General features: G+C 42.5%; 1 protein-coding gene across 5 annotated transcripts; it reads right to left on the bottom strand.

The window, feature by feature from the left end:
- Positions 1 to 67: 67 nt before the first annotated feature.
- On the bottom strand, positions 68 to 19,762 carry Tbpl2 (TATA-box binding protein like 2). Of its 5 annotated transcripts, XM_040744876.1 has the most exons (8): positions 19,625 to 19,762; positions 17,407 to 17,870; positions 16,704 to 16,791; positions 13,342 to 13,433; positions 10,275 to 10,442; positions 5,768 to 5,865; positions 626 to 665; positions 341 to 465 (listed from the first exon to the last, which is right to left on the bottom strand). In XM_040744876.1, the coding sequence occupies exons 1-8, from the start codon at positions 19,697 to 19,699 to the stop codon at positions 453 to 455; spliced, it is 1,038 nt and encodes a 345-aa protein (XP_040600810.1). In that variant the 5' UTR covers positions 19,700 to 19,762; the 3' UTR covers positions 341 to 452. The 5 variants fall into 5 exon arrangements, with proteins under 5 accessions (XP_040600807.1, XP_040600809.1, XP_040600810.1 ...); XM_040744873.1 differs by lacking the exon at positions 626 to 665 and having other exon boundaries at positions 68 to 465; XM_040744875.1 differs by lacking the exon at positions 626 to 665 and having other exon boundaries at positions 68 to 465; positions 5,768 to 5,862.
- Positions 19,763 to 20,169: the final 407 nt, after the last annotated feature.

Below are 20,169 nucleotides of genomic sequence, written 5' to 3'. Positions count from 1 at the left end.
TATTGCAGCCTAACACTTTACGAGCACATCAATGAAAAACATGCCAAAGGTGCAAATCAAAGTTGTAGATTTTTGAAATCTTATTTTAATGGATAGTGCCTTCTATGGAGCTTGTGCTGTCTTACAGTCCCAAACCTGCTCTGTAGCAGCCTCCTGGGCAAAGGGATTACAGGCATGTGCCACCAGCAAAGCCAGAAATCTGAGTTCTAGTGGCCTTTGTCCTTCTATACCCCCTGTGCCAGGCTTTAAGAGAATATGGACTTGACTTCCCTAAGTTTCTTTCGAGAGAGAGAGGGTTTATATCAGGTTGTTGGTTGTGCCTCTGAACCATTGTGGAGACCAGAGAAAGGGAGCTGTAGTTCCACTTGGACAAGTGATTCTCAAGGGTTCCTTCAGCAGGCTGTCCACTGATGCAAGCTCTGAATCTCTGCCCCAGATCACACAGCCATCGCTCAGAGCTGCCTCCTAGGAACCAAGAGACATTTCTCATGAATTCTACCTGCAGGCTTGTCTACCTTAGAAAGGACAATATCAGTAGCCATGTGTGGCCTAGAGCCTGGGTCACAAGAAAGCAGACTGTCAGTCTTCCCGTGTCCATCATCAAATTCTGGTGACCACAACCTACCTAGATCTTGGGCCTGAACTCTTGGCTCCTTCTCCAGGGTCTGTTTAAATGCAATCAGATAGTATTAGGAAAGTAATCAAAAAAGCCCAAACGATTCCCTAAACCAGAATGATTTCTGAAAAACCAAACAAGGAAGCAAACACAATGCTGTTAGTATAATAACAAAATAAGCCGGGCGGTGGTGGCGCATGCCTTTAATCCCAGCACTTGGGAGGCAGAGGCAGGCGGATCTCTGTGAGTTCGAGGCCGGGCTGGACCGATAGCCTCCAAAACAATACAGAGAAAAACAATACAGAAAAAAAAACAAACAAACAAGCAAAAAACAAAATAACCGAGGCTGGTGGCAACTGGAGAACAATTTCATATGGTCATTTCAAACAAAGGATTTTAAGGTTCGAGATATTTCACTGACTCCCCCAAGGCAATTTTCACAGTATCTGATACCAAAGGGTCTGGATTCCATTTCTTTTATACTTCAAATAGAAAAAGAATAACAAAAAACTAAACATGATTTTCTACTGATAGTATCTAGATGTATCACTGCCTTCAGAGACACATTTTAATACATTACATATTTAAAAATAAAGCCTCAGTCTGGAAAAGCCTGAAATGTTTTAATAATTAAGTAACATACAACAGTCATCTTTGAGTAAGAAATTTTCATTTTTTAATAGTGATTATTGACACAGAATCACCTTGTAATAAATTAAACTACATTTTGGGCTACATAGCAGACACCATTTCCAAGCTAAAGCAAAAATCAAACTAGAAACACAATCCTATTAGCATAATAACAGGGACTGCTGGACAGCACGGGAGACTTCTACAGTCATGTGTAGAAAAAACCCACTCTTTCTCTGCTATGCTTAAGCATATATCCAAATTGCTACAATATGAAAAATCCAATGATACACTCAGGTTTTCTTAAAACTTTCTAGAATAGGATACATATTTTCAAATGCTTCGTAGATCTCAGAACGCTCTTTGGCACCTATAAAGAAATCCAAGTGTATATAAATTTTAACATAACAACAACAAAAACATTTTTAATGCTAAAATTTCATTTCACCATATTAAATTACTGAGCTTTTTTTGGAGGGTGAGCATGGTCTCTAGCTAAACAGCCCAGGGTGACCTCAGTATAGATCCATCTATGTCTGCCACCCAGTGCTAGGATTACAATGATGTGGGGTTTTTTGATGGTTTCTAGATAATACCTCTTCAGTTGTTAGAGATAGGTGGCATGTCTTTCTAATAAAAGAATTGGAGGAGGGGCACTATAACCATAGTCTCACCAAATCACATTCCATAGGACAAATATTCCTTTAGCATTTCCTCTCTATGGATGTTGTCTTTGATAATACAAGGCCCAGTAAAGAAAAATGGAATGTTCTGCAAGTGTGCTACAAAATGACAGAGTTACATTCCCAGCACCTGTGAAGTTAGCTAGTAGCAAAAATGACTTCCTTGGATCCACTCATTTCTTGTTAGTGTCTTGTCTTCATAGTATCAGACAAGCTAGTTATTCTAAGAGTTCCCAACTTTGACACATAGGATGTAATCAGAGGAAAGATGTATATCATTTTCATTCTTTGAGTCTTATAGGTAACAGTTGCTGATACCTAATATGACTATATACACTTAGACCACTAAAAACAGATTGGACAGTCAGTTCCCACTTATCTCTCACCAGCAACCATCAATCACTACCCTTTCCACCTTCAAAGGTGGATAGGGGGCAACCCATTGAGTGTTACGGACTGGTTCTTCTTATGTGCGATTGGAGTTTCAGCTAAACAGGAATTTCTATCTGGTGTATTTGTGGGCAGAAAGCAAAGATAGGAGGTTAATGGAAGAAACAAAAAAAATGGTTGGCACCAGGTGTGGTGATACATGCCTATAACCTATCACTCGGGAGGCTGAAGCAGGAGCATCATAAGTTCAAAGCCCTCCTGAGCTACAGAGCTGACTGTTTCAAAAACAAACAGCCTGCTAAGTATGTAAATAATTTGGAATATCTGAAGTCATAGAACCCTTTCTTCAGAGATGCAGAGCTTGCAAGGAAGAAAGAAGGAAATCTGAGAGTGATTATATGGCTTAGCTCCAGGTCTAATGAGGGAGAAGATTCAAAAAGATCAACCAGATCAAGGATGAGCTGTAATGCTTTTTACTAAAGAAAAAACCAACTGACAGTCAGGATGTGGAGTCCAGTAACCTCTGCGCTGCTAGAGGACTGTAAACTAGGGTTCAGCCCTCAAGTTGGGGTGCTGCTCAAAAGTTAAGGGATCAGCACACAACCCAATAATTCCACTCAAGTAAACCCCTCAACAAAACTAAAAGCAGAAATACAGTGAAGACCGGAATTGCAACAGCAGTTATAATAATAAAAAGTGAAGCAACCTCTATGGCTATTGATGAATAAAAATCTCAGTGTATGCTCACAATAGAGTATCATTCAGTCATAAACAGTACAAACTTCGGACATGCCTCAACAGTTGAAACAAATCCAGGCACACACACACACACACACACACACACACACACACACACACACACCCCAAAAAGGTAGGAACAGTTACATTTAAATGAAACATCCAAAATAGGTAAACCCAGACAACAGACACTAGTGGCTGATGGACTCTGGGATCCTATTCCACATAGAGGGATACTCTCTCAGCCTAGACACACGGGGAGGAACTAGGCCCTGCTACAAATGATGTGACAGACTTTGAAGATCCCCCATGGAAGGCCTCACCCTCCCTGGGGAGCAGAAAGAGGATGGGATGGGGGTCGGTGGGAGGCAGGGGCGGAGGGGAGGGGGAGGGACCTGGAATTGACATGTAAAACAAGCTTGTTCCTAATTTAAATTTTTAAAAGGAGAAAAAAAAAGTGAGGAGGAAGTCTTGTAAGTCTAATTTATTTTTTGGCTGCTAATGGCAAAATTATTTACTTATTTATCTATTCATTCATTCATTCCTTGCTAAGTAAGGAGTTTACAATTTAGGTCCACATCCTGAAAGACAGAAGAGGGAGGAAAAAGTTATTAAAAGATACACTCTGGTGTACAAATCTTTCACCTTTTACTGAAAGATAAGAGAAATTCTGCACCTTTGGGGTGGGAAATCCCTCAAAGTCTTATCAGAGTTAGAATACTAAAGTTTCCCTTTCCAAAGAGATCAGTTTTATGTAAACAGAATAGTGAGATGGGAACACCAAAGAGTACAAGGCCACTGACGAAGAACTTGCCTCTGGCTTGTGAACACCTGTATCAGGAATAGGCTTCTCGCCATCAGAGAATGGCATGTGATAGGTGAGTCAGAAAACTGCATGTAATAGGTGAGGCAAGCATGCACAGCAAAGAAAACCCCAGGGTAGACATTCTTTTTACGGATTTTTGAGGAACAGGGCATCCAGGCTCGGCATTTGGGATAAACTCTGATTTGCTTTTTCTGTAAGACTTTATATAAAATACTGTACCCATGAGCACTGCATTCAAACATGAAGAACATACCACCTGGAGACCCCTGGGAAGCAGAAATACAGCCAGTATTTTACTTTAGCAACAATGATTTCCAACACAATCGAGTGTACAGTTCCCTTTATTTCATAAATGAAAGAAGAGAGGCCCAAGAAATTGAAGTTACCTAAATCATGAAGCAGCATTGAAGGAGACATGCAGCCAGTGTTCATTCCTTTACACCAGAAGCTACCAACCGAATACCACCTGTGCTCCGTTCAGAAAGGACCAGCTTGAAATTGAGTAAGAGCCCAAATGGCAGTTCCTTACCAGAAAGACAGAAAGCCTTATCACAGAGTAGGGAGGGGGTTATGTACACTAACATCTGTGTGAAGTCCCTTGAAAACCACAACACTTCACAAAAACCTAGGCCACTTTATGGTCCTTGAAGAATATACAACAGGATCAGGGACACTGGAGAATTAGTCTAAGTACATATGGCTTATCTTCTGGTTCAGTGAGATCCAATGCAACATATAACTCCACCATCTGTCTCCACAGGGCTGGATTGCTGCCAGATAGGTACTGGCATCCTAACAACAGTACATGTACCTGGTAGGTACGAAAAATTAAGGGTCCATCATTTGGACATCAGATTTGTGAATGCATCTCCATATTTTAGCCAGGTGACACACCAACCACCAATACAATGACTTGAACTAGCTAAGTTTTGTGGGGGAGGCAAAGAGGGGAGTCTTATTATGTAACTCTGGTTGGTGGTCTGGAACTGTGCAGGCCAGGCAGACCTCTTTTTTCAGAGATTTGCCTGCTTCTTCTACCCAAGAGGTAGCACCAAAGGTTAATACTACCATATCCAGTCTTCTGCTGCTGGAAGTTTGGTCAAAAGATGTTTAGATACCCTGTTGGAAGGAAGGTTTGATATAAAAGAATTTGGAAATTTATACTAAAAACTTTGAAAGCAGTAATATATTTAAACAAAACTTCAGCTTCTGAGCACTTGCACTAATAATTGTCCCCAAATAAGATAGCCAAATGATTGCCCTATTTATAAGTAACAAGCATGAAGGAACATAGAAGTATCTGATAATGGAGGACAAATTTTACTCAGTAACCTGTTAGAACAGGACTCAGGAAGTATAGGGCACCTGGCAAAGCCAGAGTAGTGACTGTATGTGTCAGTTGTGACACAAGAATGACTATATCTTTAAGTGATTGGGAGAAAATAAAAGAGTACTATTATGTGACACACTTAAATTGTAGTCACATATTCCCATAGTCACATAACTCACAGTCCAAAGCCTCTATATGATGCCAGTTCCAGCAGAGACTCTTGGGGCCACAAATTCTAAATATTTAATGTTTGGCCTTTACAGAAAATCTGTAGGAACACTGTGCAGCTTTATTAGGAAGCCTCCTTGAAGAGTTTGAAGCAGCAAGTTAAGCTTCATGCACAATAATGGTCGATATAAAGCAGGATGGCAAGATAAAAACACACATCAAGTAATACGTGAAAATGTATCATTTTAAGAATTGAGATCGTTGAATGAGGTCATATCCCCTTTACTATTTTCCACAGTACAGCAAAAGTTACCTTGTTATGGAGGACAAGCAAAGCACACACATCACTTTACATTTTGAATGTGAGATAATAACCTTAAATTTACCTGTCAACACAACTTTTCCAGAGGCAAAGATGAGCAACACCACCTGTGGTCTTACCATCTTATAAATAAGGCCAGGAAACAGTTCGGGTTCATAACTGCTGAGACATAAAGTGATAAATTACACTATTGTCCACTACTTTCCTAGAACATTCAAGATCCCACACATTAAACTTCATATCACAGTTGTAAAATGTGCCATTTTACTAAAAACCTTTCAGCTATCTCAGTAAGAATAATGTCTTGATGCTGACCGGACAAGGGGGAGCTCTTGAGCCCCAGACTGATGGCTGAGAGACCAATAGGGGACTGATCCAGACTCCATGAATGTAGTGTCAGTGAGGAGGCCTCAGAAATCTCTGGGGTCTTGGGTAGTAGATCAGTGTTTACCATGGCGTATGAATAAACTTTGGGAGCCCATTCCGAATAGAGGGATGCTCTCTCTCAGCCTGGACACATGGGAAAGGGCCTAGGTCCTGGCCTGGATGAAATGACAGACTCTGGAGATTCCCCCAAGGGGGGCCTCACCCTCCCTGGGGAATTATATGGGGATTGGGGGGGCTGGAGGGGAGCTGATGGAGGGATAAGGGATGATGGGTGGGAGAGGGAGCTGGGATTACACGTGAAGCATTCATGTTTCTAATTTAAATAAAAACATATTGAGGAAAAAAGGAATAATATCTTAAGTGGAGACATCTTTTTTTCATGCTAGGATTAAACTTAGAACCTCACACATTTTAGGCAAGTGCTATGACACTAGGCTACAACCCTTACCCTTAGCATACACTTAAGATAGTCAAAAACAGAATTTTTGGATGAGCCTGACCTGGCGGCATATGCCTGTAATTCTAGCATGTGGAAAGCCAAGGGAGGATTGAAAGTGCAAGTCTGGGATACACAGTGAGACTATCTCAAGAGTTATTACATTTTATTCGTTTCTTAAACAGGGTACCTCCACATGTTTCCAAGACTGGCCCAGCCCTTCATATGCTGCCTTAAATTTGTGGTCTTCGTGCCTCTGCTTCCTGAGTTCTAGAAGTTCAATTCTAGGCAAATACCAACATACCCAAGCTTCTTTTGTTTGTTTAGTTGGTTGGGTTTGGGTTTGGGTTGTTTGTTGGTTGTTGTTTTTAAAAACAGGGTTTCTCTGGGTAGCCCTGGCTGTTCTAGAACTCACTTTGTAGACCAAGCTGGCCTCAAACTCAAGAGACCCATCTACCTCTGCCTCCTGAATTCTGGGATTAAAGGCGTGTGCCACTGCCACCCAGTGACCATGCTAAGCTTAAGTGCTAACGTTTTATTATATTGTCTTTCTCATTTGTAAATAATGCTAGATCATTAGAAATTGAGGTTAACTTTCAGCATCATATTTGATAGTTGAAGATCTTGTTAGTTAAATGTTTTCTGCCTTTTATCACTCAGCTAAAGCTTGCCGGTAACAGCATAAGCACATTTTTCTGGATTTTCCAAATTCCCAACATTAAGAATGTATAACTTGCTAAACATTTTTAGCAAGTAGAACCTAAAGGTAGTTCAAGACCACAGCTACCTGTCTTTGGACAGCTGCTATACAAAGGGACCAGACTGCATTGTATCAAACATGTAATATTCACTCAGACTTGCTAGAAAATATGTGCTGGGTCTCCATGAAGTAAAGGATAGGGTTTAAGAATTCTGTTTCCACATTCCATCCCAGAGAAGGGTGAAGAGCCACGGAAATGGTGGAGATGGGGAACAGACAGAAGGAAAACAAGACATCTGAAAAGAAATATACTAGGATCTACCCAAACCTTCATGTGTAGAGGATGAACCACACCACAAGCACCTGCACTTCTTCAGCAAATAAAACTGTAGCAGTCCTTGCTGAGAACAGAAAGGTGATCCCATCGAGGAGGTGACACTCGCAAAGAGTATGGAGGTCACTTTCCAAACCACCTTTTTTAAATGATGAGCTCCTAGTTAGAGATGTGTCACTTATCCTGTGTATAAGCATAAATAAAAGAGGGCTGCATCCCAGAGAAAGGGAGGACAGAGACCATCCTAGAGAGTAAATAGCAAACACCTGACTAGCCCTTGGCCAGTTCAACTTCCAGTGTCACCTCTCCAGAAGCACTTCCCTGACTCCAAATCTACATACACAGAGCACCCTGCTAGGGTCCCATTGCACAAAGAGCAGTCTTAGCTCCATAGTGACTTCCACAGTTCAGCACTTACCTTGACAGTTTGCCTTTATGTTAGTCAGCAAACTCCATGTGGGCAAGGGATTAAGGTTACCTAGGTGGCCAGTAGAACCTTTTCATCTGCTACCAACAATACTCACCTGGATTTTAGACCCTTAACGAGTAATTACTGTCAGCATATTTCTGAGTTTAAAACAGAAGGGAAAATGCTCACAGAAACCTATAAAGAGGATTGAGACACAGATTGACAGAGAAAGTAGCAAGGGAGAGGCTGCAGCGGTGATGTAGCTCAGTGGTAGAGCACTTGCCTAAGAGACACGAGGCCCCAGGTTCAGCACCCAGGAAATGGTGATGCATGGTTGTTATCCTAGCACTCAGGAGACTGAGACAAGAGGGTTGCTATAGTGTGAGGCCACCCTGATGACACAGCCAGACCTTATTTCAAAACTAAATACAAAGCCAGGACACACCTGTATTACATGTTGACATGCACACTTTCGGACCCTAAATTAAAGATGAACTTGAGGTTTAAACATAAGGCACACTTGACACTGATCATGACTAATCAGTGTGATGTTTCCTGAAAGCTACAGGCATCGGAAAAAAAGAAAACTAAAAACAAATCCCTTTCTCTGCATAGAAAAGTATCCTTAAGGTACCCAATGTGAAGAGAACACACACACACACACACACACACACACACACACACACACACACACACACACACACAGAAAGAGAGCGCAGTTGAGATCTGTGTCCTGTGGATGGAGGCCTGACAGAATTCTTCTGAGGGAGACCAGCACCAGATCAGAAAGAGACAGTCTCTGGAATACAAAGTACACTTTCCAGTCATACAAAACAAAAGTGACTGAGCTCATAACCATGACCAACGAGGACCTAGAGACTGGTGGGGGCCTCTTCAAGAAGATGAAAGCCAGGCAGCTGACTCTGATCTTGCTCTTCTGGCAACTCTGCTTTTTGGAAAGTGAAAACGGTGACAATGACTTTCACTGTCAACTGCAATCTCTCTGTTGTTGAGAAAGGAAGGGGGAAAAGGAAGGAGAATTGCACATGTGTTGAGCCCCATTTGGCCTGAAAGGAGAGCAAGGAGTCTACCTCGGCTGCGCTCCAAGTTGAGGTGAACCTCATTTGTGTGTTCTGAGAAGGGAGACTGGAGTCCTGTGGCTCAAGAAACTGGAAGATATAATGTGTACACATACTTAAAATGGAACAAGTACTATATAAATTACCTCAGGTTAGGAAAGAAAACACACACAGAGGTGATGTATGCTGCATGAGGAAGAGGTCCACTGAACTGACTTTTGAAAAATAAAAAGACATGACAGATACCATAGTCCCTCAGTAAGCAAACCGTGCAGAAGAGTGGAGATAAACAGAGGGAGGAAGAAAGCATTACCCAAGCTAAATCTCAGAATAAACTACAGCTTGGCAGTTAAGGAAAGTCCAGACGTTTAAACGTTCATAACGTTTGGATCTGAAAGGAAAGCCAACAAAACCCCTTCCACTGCCCCTTCTCCACTTGATGGGACAGACTCACTGTTCACTCTCAGAGGAGGCAAAAGGTTGGAATGAGACTGAACTGGCCAAGAGAGTGTAAAAGCATCTGCCATGCTACATTAGGTCAGCTACTTTAACCCAGACATATATCCAGGGGTGGAGGGTGTGGTATTGCTCTCCGAAACCAGAGCAGTCTCTGAGGGCTGAGATGAAGCCAAGGAGCCAGTCTGACTGTGTAGATTAGGATTAAAGAAGCCAGGAAGACTAGAATGCTCCCTTAGGCTAAGGATACTGTAAATACAGCACTGCTGAGGCAGTTACAGCTGCACAAAAGACGGCCCCTCCCAAATAAACATGACTAGATGGGATCTCAGCCTGATTCTTTTTTTAAAGTTTATTGTTTTTTAATTTCATTTTGCATTCCACAACCACAGTTTTTCCTCCCATCTCCCTCACCTTCCCCCTCTACCCATCCCTTCACCTACTCCTTCCACAGGGTAAGGGCTCCAATGAGGGGTCAAGCAAAGGCTGGCCCACTAAGTTGAGGCAGAACCAACGCCCTCCTCCCTGCATTAAGGCTAAGCATGGCATCTCACCCTAGGGAATGGGCTCCAACAAGCTAGCTAATGCACCAGGTATAGATACTGGTCCTGAGGTCAGGGGCTTCTCAAGCAGACCCAGCGACACAATTGTCTCCCGCATGCAGAGAGCCTAGTTCGGTCCCATGGAGGCTCTACTGGCTAACAGCCTGAATCTTATACCTGCTACAGCTTAGCAAGTGTGAGGTTAAGCTTGAAAGCCATCATACCTACCTACTGAACTGCCGGTGGGTTAGCGCCAAAATCTCCAGCCTGATGGGAAACTTCACGTCACAGCTTCCCACCATGTTCTGAATTTTAAAATTGAAGAATTTGACAGGGAACCCGAGCTTCTGCACCACTCGAGCGTACTTTCTCGCTGCCAGTCGAGACTCCTCTTCACTGGGGAGATGCAAGCATAATTAAAGATGCTTTTCTATTGTTTTGTGGCATAGGGTCTGGCTCTATAGGCCAGGCTAGTAGGTAACTTGTGCAATCTTCCTGCTTCAGTCTCCCAAGTGCTGGAACTACAGACACGCATCATCACACCTAGTTAATAAACTGCATCCCCTATTAATAAACCTGGTTGATTAGGCATCTTATCCACCCCGTCTCTTTTACTATTTGTGTTGTATTCGTAGCCCATGCTTCAGACCATATCTCTACTACATGTCCTATGTCCATCTTTTAGTGTAGCTGTATGACTGTGGGCTGGGGTGTGTCTCAGTGACAGCACTTGCCTAACATGTGTAAGACTCTGGATTTGGTTCCCAGAGTCACAGGAATAAAATTTAAAAAAAAAGTGAAGCTCCATGAGAAGGATCTCCCTCCTCTACCTTTGTGCACAGTGTCTCATTAAATGTCTGGTACAATTAGTTGTTGAACTCACCCAAACTCATCTATGACTTTGATTGATCATCTCATCTATAACATACTTTTGTTTGAAATGTTATTGGAAGACTTAACTTCTGCACTATTTCTCAAAGTGTGTCCTCAGACCTAAACTCTTGTTAGAGGGGCCATGACTCAGGTGTGACCTCTGACACACAGACACTCTTGTCTGGGGACCAGCAAATTGCTGTCTGTAGTCGTCTAAGTGCTTCTGGTACTCACTACAGCCTGCAGACTTCTCTGGCCTAAAAGTGTGTGAGCCATTTGTATAGGAGCAAAAGTAAGTACAAAAACATGCAAAAAAATCTACCCAGCACAAGGAAGACAGATATGTGCCAAGTGAGTGGCATAGACTTAGGTCTTTATGAAACGAATTGTCAAAAACAAATCTAAATTCTTTAAAACTTGCCCAGTTTTTCACAGCTTTCTCACACTCAGCATGAGAGAAAATGTATCAAAATTTGCAGCTACATTCTTCAAATGCTCAACCCCAAATTCATGTCAGAGAATGTGAAGTCCCAGGACTTGGGCCTGTAGTTTTCTCCCGACATTGTTCACCTACCCTAACAACAGTGAGCGGCAGGGGCTGCTGGACTGGGGGCATTGTGAGCCAATTCTGTGAACACAGCTTTCCTTGTGGGGTGTGCCTACCTTTAAGTTGTAAACCAGCAGTTTGTAAAAGGAAAGCCGCTTTGACTCAGCTTGCCTGAACGAGCGAAGTGTGTGCTCTCGTCTCTAGGCCCCTCGCAGTCCTCTTAAGTGAATTGGGTCATGCCCATTACTTCAGTTATCCTTGGTTCCCCCCACCCACTTCTAACTCCTGACATGGCTTAGCAAGACTATACCCCAGTTAGCAATGGAGTTAAGGCATTTAGTAAAGGAAGGCTTGCTTCGCTGGAAATTTCACATATGGGTTCCTATTTTGACCACAGCCCAAGGTCTACACAAATCCATTGTGTCAACATTAGAGAATAGATTTAAAACCTTAAAGTTTCATCACAGATGGTAAAAATTATTTGAATTTTGCCTTTTGCACATATCCCTAAGCAAATATGTATCCTTCATCCTTATCATTACAGAAAATAGGTTTTCATAGAGTTTGGACAATAATAATGCTCTCTCTTGTATAAACAAAAGGCTTAAAACTCATTATGCAAAACTCAGGAGCCAAAGAGATTCAGATAACCTGTGTCTCTATCTGAACTCACTATTACCATGTGAATTTGGCTTCCAAATTCCAGAAAGATACAATGTATGTGATATGAACACAGAGTTAGATAATGAACTTACAATTTTGTCTGCCCCCAACCAATCTCATGCCATGACACTACTCAATGTGTGCATACATATAGTACAATTCCAGTTTGTGACTTAAATCAAAACCCCTCCTGAGATACTTAATATGGATTCCCAGTTTTAAACTGTGCTAAAAGAACATTCCTACATATATCTTACACAGTTGTCCTAGAATTACTTAGGAATGGAGGTTTCTGGGATCAGAGATCCACAGACCAGTAGAATAGAAGGCCCAGAGTCTCGTTTAGGTACATGAGAAGAACTCAATGTGAAAAATAAAGACCATGGGTCTATAAGTGTAATTTGGATACTGATTGGTAGTTTGAAAAAAATTCTTAAACTGAAACAAGATTCTAAACCTGTTTATTCAACTAATTCAAATATCTCCTATTTTTTTAAGATTTATTTATTATGTATTCACTATTCTGCCTGCATGTATGCCTACAGGCCAGAAGAGGGCACCAGATCTCACCATGTGATTGCTGGGAATTGAACTCAGGAGCTATGGAAGAGCAACTAGTGCTCTTAACCTCTGAGCCATCTCTCCAGTCCAAATATTTCCTCTTCTTATATTTTTTTGGTTGTGAGCCTAGCCTTTAACGGCTGAGCCATCTCTCCAGCCCTATTTCCTCTTCTTAACAGTCATAGTAACCAGTGGCTACCCCAGTGGACAGCAGAGCTATTGGGCACTCCCTTAAGACAGAACATGCTGTAGAGGAGCGGTTCTCAACTTGTTTTTAAAAACAAGCTCCTCTAGTCCAGTTAAGTTCCCTGAACTTTAACCAAATATTGGGGACTATAAAGTGTGAGATACAGCTTAGTATTAAATGTAAGACTATGAACTTTGTTTTTTAAGACAGGGTTTCTCTGTAGCTTTGGAGTCTATCCTGGAACTCACTCTGTAGACCAGGCTGACCTTGACCTCACAGAGGTCTGCCTGACTAGTACTGGGATCAAAGGCATGTGCCACCACTTAAGAACTTCTAATCCCACATTAACTGTATGACAGAGAAAAACACGCTGCTCCTACTATGAGTTTTCACACAAATGCTAAGCTCCTTTTCTTACATCATGAGTTGCCCATGGGGTCGGGGTGGGAACCCCATCCTCATACCTTTTGGCTCCGGTGCAGACCACCTTCCCAGAGCTAAATAAGAGGGCTGTTGTCCGTGGCTCTCGGATCCTCATTATGACCGCAGCAAACCTCTGCACACCAAAGCCAATGGGAGAATTACTCTCTACTGGGAGTTAACAGTGGCCAAGTTTGAAAATTGGACTGTATATGCAAATCATGAGGAGACTGAACAATGTCTGGATCTTATTGTCCCAGGTTAACAAAAATTATAATTATAAAATTATATAGCTGTTTCTAAACTAACACCTAAAATTAGAGCATCTGTTATATTTAAGGTCTGATGCTAGGAACTTTGATTTTCTCTCATTTATACATATAACAAGACTATCAAGCCTATTGTTGCCTCATTTAATAAACAAGAAATGAAGAATTTAACCTCCAACACTGTCAGAACTTGGTAAAGATACAATATCAAACCATAGCTAGTTATATTTACATCAACATACTCCCCCTTTCTCTTACAGTATTCTTTTGAAAATGTAAGAGTCCAGATGACTAGCTGAGGCTATGGCTCTGTGGGCAGTGTTTTCCCAGCTCACATGAAGCCCTGGATCTGACTCTCAGCCTGGGATGATCCAGGTTTGGTGTTGCACCTGGAATCCCAGCTCTCTGGAGGTTGGGGGGTTCCCTTGGTTGCATTTAAAGTTTGAGGCCAGTTTAGAATACATGAGATCTCATCTCCTCTCAAAACAAAAAAATATGAGCCCAATGTGATACGTGCCTATAATCCCAGTACTTGGGAGACTGAGACAGGAGGACTCCAAGTTTAAGAACAGCCTAAGCCCCATAGCTAAATCCCACCACAGAGAAGTATGTTATTGTCAATAGTCTAGGATATGCCAAGGCAACTAAATACAGAACACAATATACATAACAGGCATGCTAAAGATAAAGAGAAACTCTGTTTCATCGAGTCCCAGCCTTTATAATCCTTTTCAATGTGAGTTCCCAGGCCTGCTCATTGATAAACCCCTAAAGGACACTAAAGACCTTGAGTCACCCTATCACGATGGCATGGCACTAAATGACCTGGTATTGGTCCTACACATTCACTTCTCCAAGTTTTCCTTCACCCATCAAGCCAATAATGAAATTGGAGTGGGCTCTGTGCAAAGACCACCTCTTGGGAAGGGGGCACATACTCCAAAAGATCGTGGATCACTTCTCACTTCAAGCTGGGACAACCAATAGCAATTTGAACCCGAAACACCAAAAACCCAGGGAGTGAATAAGAGCTTATTAATGCTTCCCGTGTGCTTACTAAACTATCATTTTTCCCTGGTATTCATAAAGAGAGAAACGTGCACGTTCTCACTACATGATTCAGGCAAAAAGGCTCGTAATCCCACCCCGACTTCTCAAGAGGCAATGAATGCACCACACAAAGACACAACCTAGTTTGTTTCCTTTTGTTTGTGTTTTGGAGATAAGATCTCAATATGTCACCCCAGCAGGGTAGACTCTGGCTATGACTTGCTATGTAGACCAAGCTAACCTTGAACTCACAGAGATCTGCCTGCCTCTGCCTCCCAAGAACTGGGATTAAAAACATGTACCACCATGCCCAGCAATTGTTATCTTCTCATCCTCATTTTGTTAAAATTTGAAGGTAACTCAAGCATCAACCCAGAATTTGCCTGTAAAGTACAATTCCACACAGGTCCTATACATTCGCTCCCACAGAAGCCAGGGGAACTGTAGATGGTGGATAAAATATGCATAGAATGATTTTTTCCAATATTACAATCAACGGATCATTGCTGCCACCATAAGAATTCTACCTCACAACTGTATCCTTTTGCTTTCCTTTTTTTTTCTTGTGTGTGTGGCTTACCTTACTCAGTTTGTACATGAGGCTGGCCTCAAACTCACAGAGATACACCTGCCTCAGCCTCCCAAATGCTAGTATGATAAGGCTTGTATCACCATGGCCAGCCTCACCAGTTATTTCTACCCATACTCTAGCAGGCATGTGAGACATAAGAGCTACTTTGTGTCTGGATAATACGTAACACTAAATTCAGATGCTAGCAAACACAAATACTTGATCTCTAAAGACTTGATTCACACCGTCTCTCCTACTATTGTGATTCTTTATCATCTGACCCACAAACCTTCCATCACTGAATCTGAGCTACTGTTTTCCAGCGCTAGTGAGGTGTTACTCCTCTCTGTACTCCCAGTACAGGACTTAGCTTCAAACCCTGCCTTCCTCTACAAAGTACAGACTTTGAGAAATTACATGCTGAGGGGAGCTAACAAATGCAAATTCTGTAAGCAAAGACGCCAATGAAGACAGAATGTCTGCCCTGGGCGAGGCACAAGGAACTCATTTTATGAAAGGGCTGTCAGCAGCCATGGGCCGGCAGATCTCTGAGAATGAGGCCAGTTTGGTTACATAGTCAGAAAATCTTAAGGTGGGGAATCACTGAATCACCCATGAATAAGCAAAAGCTTGAGTCTTATAAACAATTTTGCACCCCCCCCCACCAACTGCCACTGGCACAGGGTTTCTCTGTGCAGTCCTGGTTTCCCTGGAACTCACTCTGTAGACCACTGGCCTTCAGATCACAGAAATGCCTCCCAAATGCTGGAATTAAAGGCATGTGACACCACCATCAACTCAGCTCAATTTATTTTTTTTGTCTTAAAAAAACTGAAAATGGGAAAACACAAAGTGACAGCTGTGTGAGGCAGCATTGAGAAAAATAGACTTTCCAACCAGATGTGGTTACACAGTCCTATAATCCCAGCAATCCAGGATCTTGGTAGGGGAGGCAGGAAGATTCCAAGTTCAAACCTAGCTTGGGTTATATAGCAAGACATCGAAAATAAAAAAAAAACCCACAAATGTGATCATAATTCAAGCTAGTGTTCCACTGAACTGAAAACAGACACAGTGAAAAATCTTTTTGAATGACAAGAAAGTTCTAGTTTCAGTATTGTTTAATTATTGCTTTATTCAGCACTGAGAATGGATGCTTGTATAACTTCCAAATGAAAAATGAAATAGTTAACCTTATGAGTTAACAAAACTTTTCACTAAGAGTTTATTTTTAGAAAATAAAGAAATGAGCCAATGTCATCACTATACAAGGAACAATAAATAGCTTAGAAGATGATCATGGTTCCAGACACCCCCATGGAGGGCCTTACCCTCCCTGGGGAAATGAGGGGATAATGGGGGGGTTGGGTGGAGGGCACGGGCGGAGGTGAGGGAAAGGGAGAGGGACCTGGAACTGACTTGTGAAGCAACCTTGTTTCTTATCTAAATTTAAACTGAAAAATAAATTAAAAAAAAGAAGATGATCATGGTTCAAAGGGCCCCTGAGGAGCCTTACCTTGGGGTTATATTCTGTGTTTTTGGCACTCAGAGCTATTTTTCTCAGATCCAGCTTACAAGCCAGGTTTGCGGTGGAAACTACATTCCTGAACAAACAAACCAACCCAAGAAATCACAATGGTATAGTTTCAACACCAACTTAACTTGCTTCATTAACTCATTTCCCCTTAGCAACTTGCTAGGGGAAGAATTCTCAAGACGAAATGCAAGTATTGTGGACCTTAGTAAAGCATAAACCCCAACACCGTGCTAAAAATCACATCATCTTACATTTCATAACTAAAGTTTGAAAACATAATTTTATAATAAAAACCTAACCTTATAGTAAAAAAAAAAAAAAAACACTATCCTAAAACAGAAGCCACAAATCCAAAGGAGTTTGCAATCAAAACTCAATTTCATATCCTTTGTGTTTACCCAGCGGTAACTACCATTGTTAACAACTTCAGTGTTCTGGAATACACAATACAATCTTTCAAGAAAGTGGTTGTTAATCTTGACCCTCCTCTTAGGAGACCATGAACTCGTGCTTCCTTTTGTAAGTAACCAGACTGTCATTAGCGAGGATCCATTAAGAACTGAAAAATAAGGCAAGCTGAAATTCTCCTCCTTACACCTTTATCCTGAAATTTGTTCTCATGTTCTGAAATATAAACTATGCACCCAGAAGCATCCCTCACTTTAAAAACAAGGACACTTACTGTAATTGAGGCACAATTCCAGAGCATTCTGGAACAGGGTTCATTGGTGTCATGGATACTATGGATGCCACAGGTAAGGAATCAGAGCTTGATTTTTCTGGAGAGGGCTGGTTGAAGGCAGCACCACCAGGGTACAGGTGGGCATGGGAGCCTGGTGAACTGCCATTGTTCAAGCTTAGCCCACTGTCCTCCCCACCAGGCAACTGTAACTGACATTGCTGATCTTGAGTTTTACGACTTTGCTCAGTTTCATGTCTGTTTCCAGTGACAGCCTGGTCTTTACTGTCTTGAGCAAGCTCATCTGGAAGGAAGCTTAGATCCACAGATGAAAAGTCACTGGATGTTTCTTTGACTCCACCAAAATGGGGACTAAACACAGCCTCTGGATTAGACAGATTGAGTGGGTACACATCTAAAGGCGCTCTTGGGCTGAAGAGATGAGACATGGCTGGAGGAAAGGCATCCTAGGCAGTTTACAAAGCAAAAAAAAAAAAAAACAACAACAACAACAAAAATTAAAACACTAGTATTACACCAAGGGCACTCTGCTATGGCAGGAAGCCAACGGCTTCAGTCTGAAAGGCGATTCAATATTGCTTAAATCCAAACCCTGTCTCCTACAAAGTACTACCGAGATTCTACTACAGAGTTCCAGCATGCTGAAGAGTATATGTTAGAGCTGGAAAGATGTTCATAAGAGTACTAACTGCTCTTCTAGAAGACCTATGGGTCCTGGCACCCACATAGCTGCTCTCAACCATCTGTAACTCCAGTTCAAGGTGATCTGAAATCCTCTTACAGACTTGTTCATTGGGCACCGTCAAGGACATGGTGTGCATACATATACTCATACACAGAAAATAAAAACAAATAAATATTTTGTAACTACATCTTAAAATATAGAAAAGGCATTTATCATACAATGTGCTTCCTACTTCAGCTAAAGCCTGCTAAATTGCCCCTAACACCAGCTGTGTAATAGATACGCAAGATGCCTATAAAATTGAAGAGCAGCTGTACTCTATTATTTAATTGCAAGCGTTGACGTAAATGCCCTTTTGGTCTTAAATTCACATTTTAAGGACTTCTTTACTATTTTTTTCACTATGTATATTGTGAAGGTGATATGTGCCCTTGAGTGCAGGTGCCTAAGAAATCTAGAAGACATCAGATCTCCCTGGAGCTGAAGTTACAGAAAGTCATGAGTCACACACATGGGTGCTGGGAACTAAACTCAGGTTGTTGGCAAGATTGGTACTTATTCCTAACTCCCGAGCCACATCTCTGTGGCCACATAAAATCACATTTTAGAGTAAGCATTTGATTATTGGAAGTCTTAATTGATGATCAGCACTCATTAAAGACTCAGAATTGCTTTTTTCTAGTCAAATGAGAGATTTAAAAATTATGTGAATTTAGAACAGATAAATAGGTTACTGAGATCAAAATATTAAGAATATTTTAAATTGATTTTTTTTTGTTTTGGAGTTAGGGTCTCATCATGGCCTAGGCTGGCTTCAGCCTCTATAGCACTGGCTCATACCTTTAATCTTAGCACTCAGGAAGCAGAGGCAGATGGATCTCTGTGAATCTGAAGGTCTACATAGTGAGTTCTAGGACAGCCCAGGCTACAGAAAGAGACCCACTTCACAATGGGGGGAGGAGGGGAGGAAACGGGAGAGGGAAAAAGGGTGAAGGGCAGAGAGGTGGGAGAGAGAGAAAAGAGAAGGGAGAGAGATGGAGAGGGGGAGAGAGAATGAAAGAGGGGAGGGAGAGAGAGGCAGAGAGAGAAGAGACAGAAAAAGTTTGAAAAAATCTTATGAACCATGAATCATAGGTGGTGACTACACCTGTTAGTTCCAGCTACCATGGAAGCTGAGGTAGGGGCATAGCTCAAGCCTTGGAAGCTGAGGCAGGGGCATAGCTCGAGCCTAGTTGTTCACTACCAGTTGGAGAAGTCAGATGCCCCGAGCCTGACCTGAACCTTGCAAAGGAGAAGCTCTGGAACCCAAGGTGACTGCAGGCAGAATGTCCCTTTGCCAGCAGGACCAGGCCATCTAACTTCATGGCTAGGGTGTCTAATTGACAACCCTGTAATCAGCTGAAGAGCCTGGATGGAGCCTGCCTCTTAGGGAAGATTTGGCTTTTCAAAGAGACTCCCCAAGGTAGCACTAGCAACCCCGGCACTGGTTCTCAGCCATGTGGCTGCCAGGCTCACCTGAACCGTATAGGGGTCCAGGAAGAGGTCCAGGTACATGTCCTCCTCCTCCTCCATGAGGGGAGAGCCGACCATGTAGAGCTGGGGACAAGCAAGGGATCAGCGTCCAGGCAAGTCAGAAGACCTTTGGTTGAACCAGCCCCGCTTCAGCCCGGTGCCCTTTATCAGCCTCTTGAAGGACGCAGTGAGGTGGGGCCAGCTCGTTCTTCCTCCTGCCCAGATGGCATGAATGAGCTGAGAAACCAGGTGAGACACGGAGAAGGCACTGATGAGCCAGGCGAGACACAGCTGGTGGCCCCCAGAGGAAGAGGTGTGCTGCTGAAAAGGCCGGAGCGGGCCATGCTAGGGCCTCGGTTGGTACTCCTACCACGGCCCCTGGGCCTGCACCTGTCGCCTTGCTTCCCAGAGAGCAGCATAAGGTTATCCAAGTGCACGGTGAGAAAAGGCAGCCTTTTCTTGCCCCCCCCCCCCTTTTCTGTTTTCTTTCTCTTTTCCTTCTTTCCGCCCTCCCTCCCCCCCTTCTCTTCTCGTGCAGCTCAGGCAAG

The sequence above is a fragment of the Mesocricetus auratus genome, unplaced genomic scaffold (assembly GCF_017639785.1).
Source record: "Mesocricetus auratus isolate SY011 unplaced genomic scaffold, BCM_Maur_2.0 Super-Scaffold_100004, whole genome shotgun sequence".
NCBI lineage: Eukaryota > Metazoa > Chordata > Mammalia > Rodentia > Cricetidae > Mesocricetus > Mesocricetus auratus.
The sequence above is the reverse complement of the archived record's forward strand: the minus strand, read 5'-3'. Positions and strand labels throughout refer to the sequence as shown.

Excerpts from the sequence above, each read along its gene's own strand:
- Tbpl2 (XM_040744873.1), bottom strand. The coding sequence starts at position 19,699 with ATGGTCGGCTCTCCCCTCATGGAGGAGGAGGAGGACATGTACCTGGAC. Across the intron at positions 17,871-19,624 it reads TGGACCCCTATACGGTTCAG|GATGCCTTTCCTCCAGCCAT; the intron begins GTGAGCCTGGCA and ends TAAACTGCCTAG. Across the intron at positions 5,866-10,274 it reads ACCCACCGGCAGTTCAGTAG|CAGTTATGAACCCGAACTGT; the intron begins GTAGGTATGATG and ends TTTATGTCTCAG.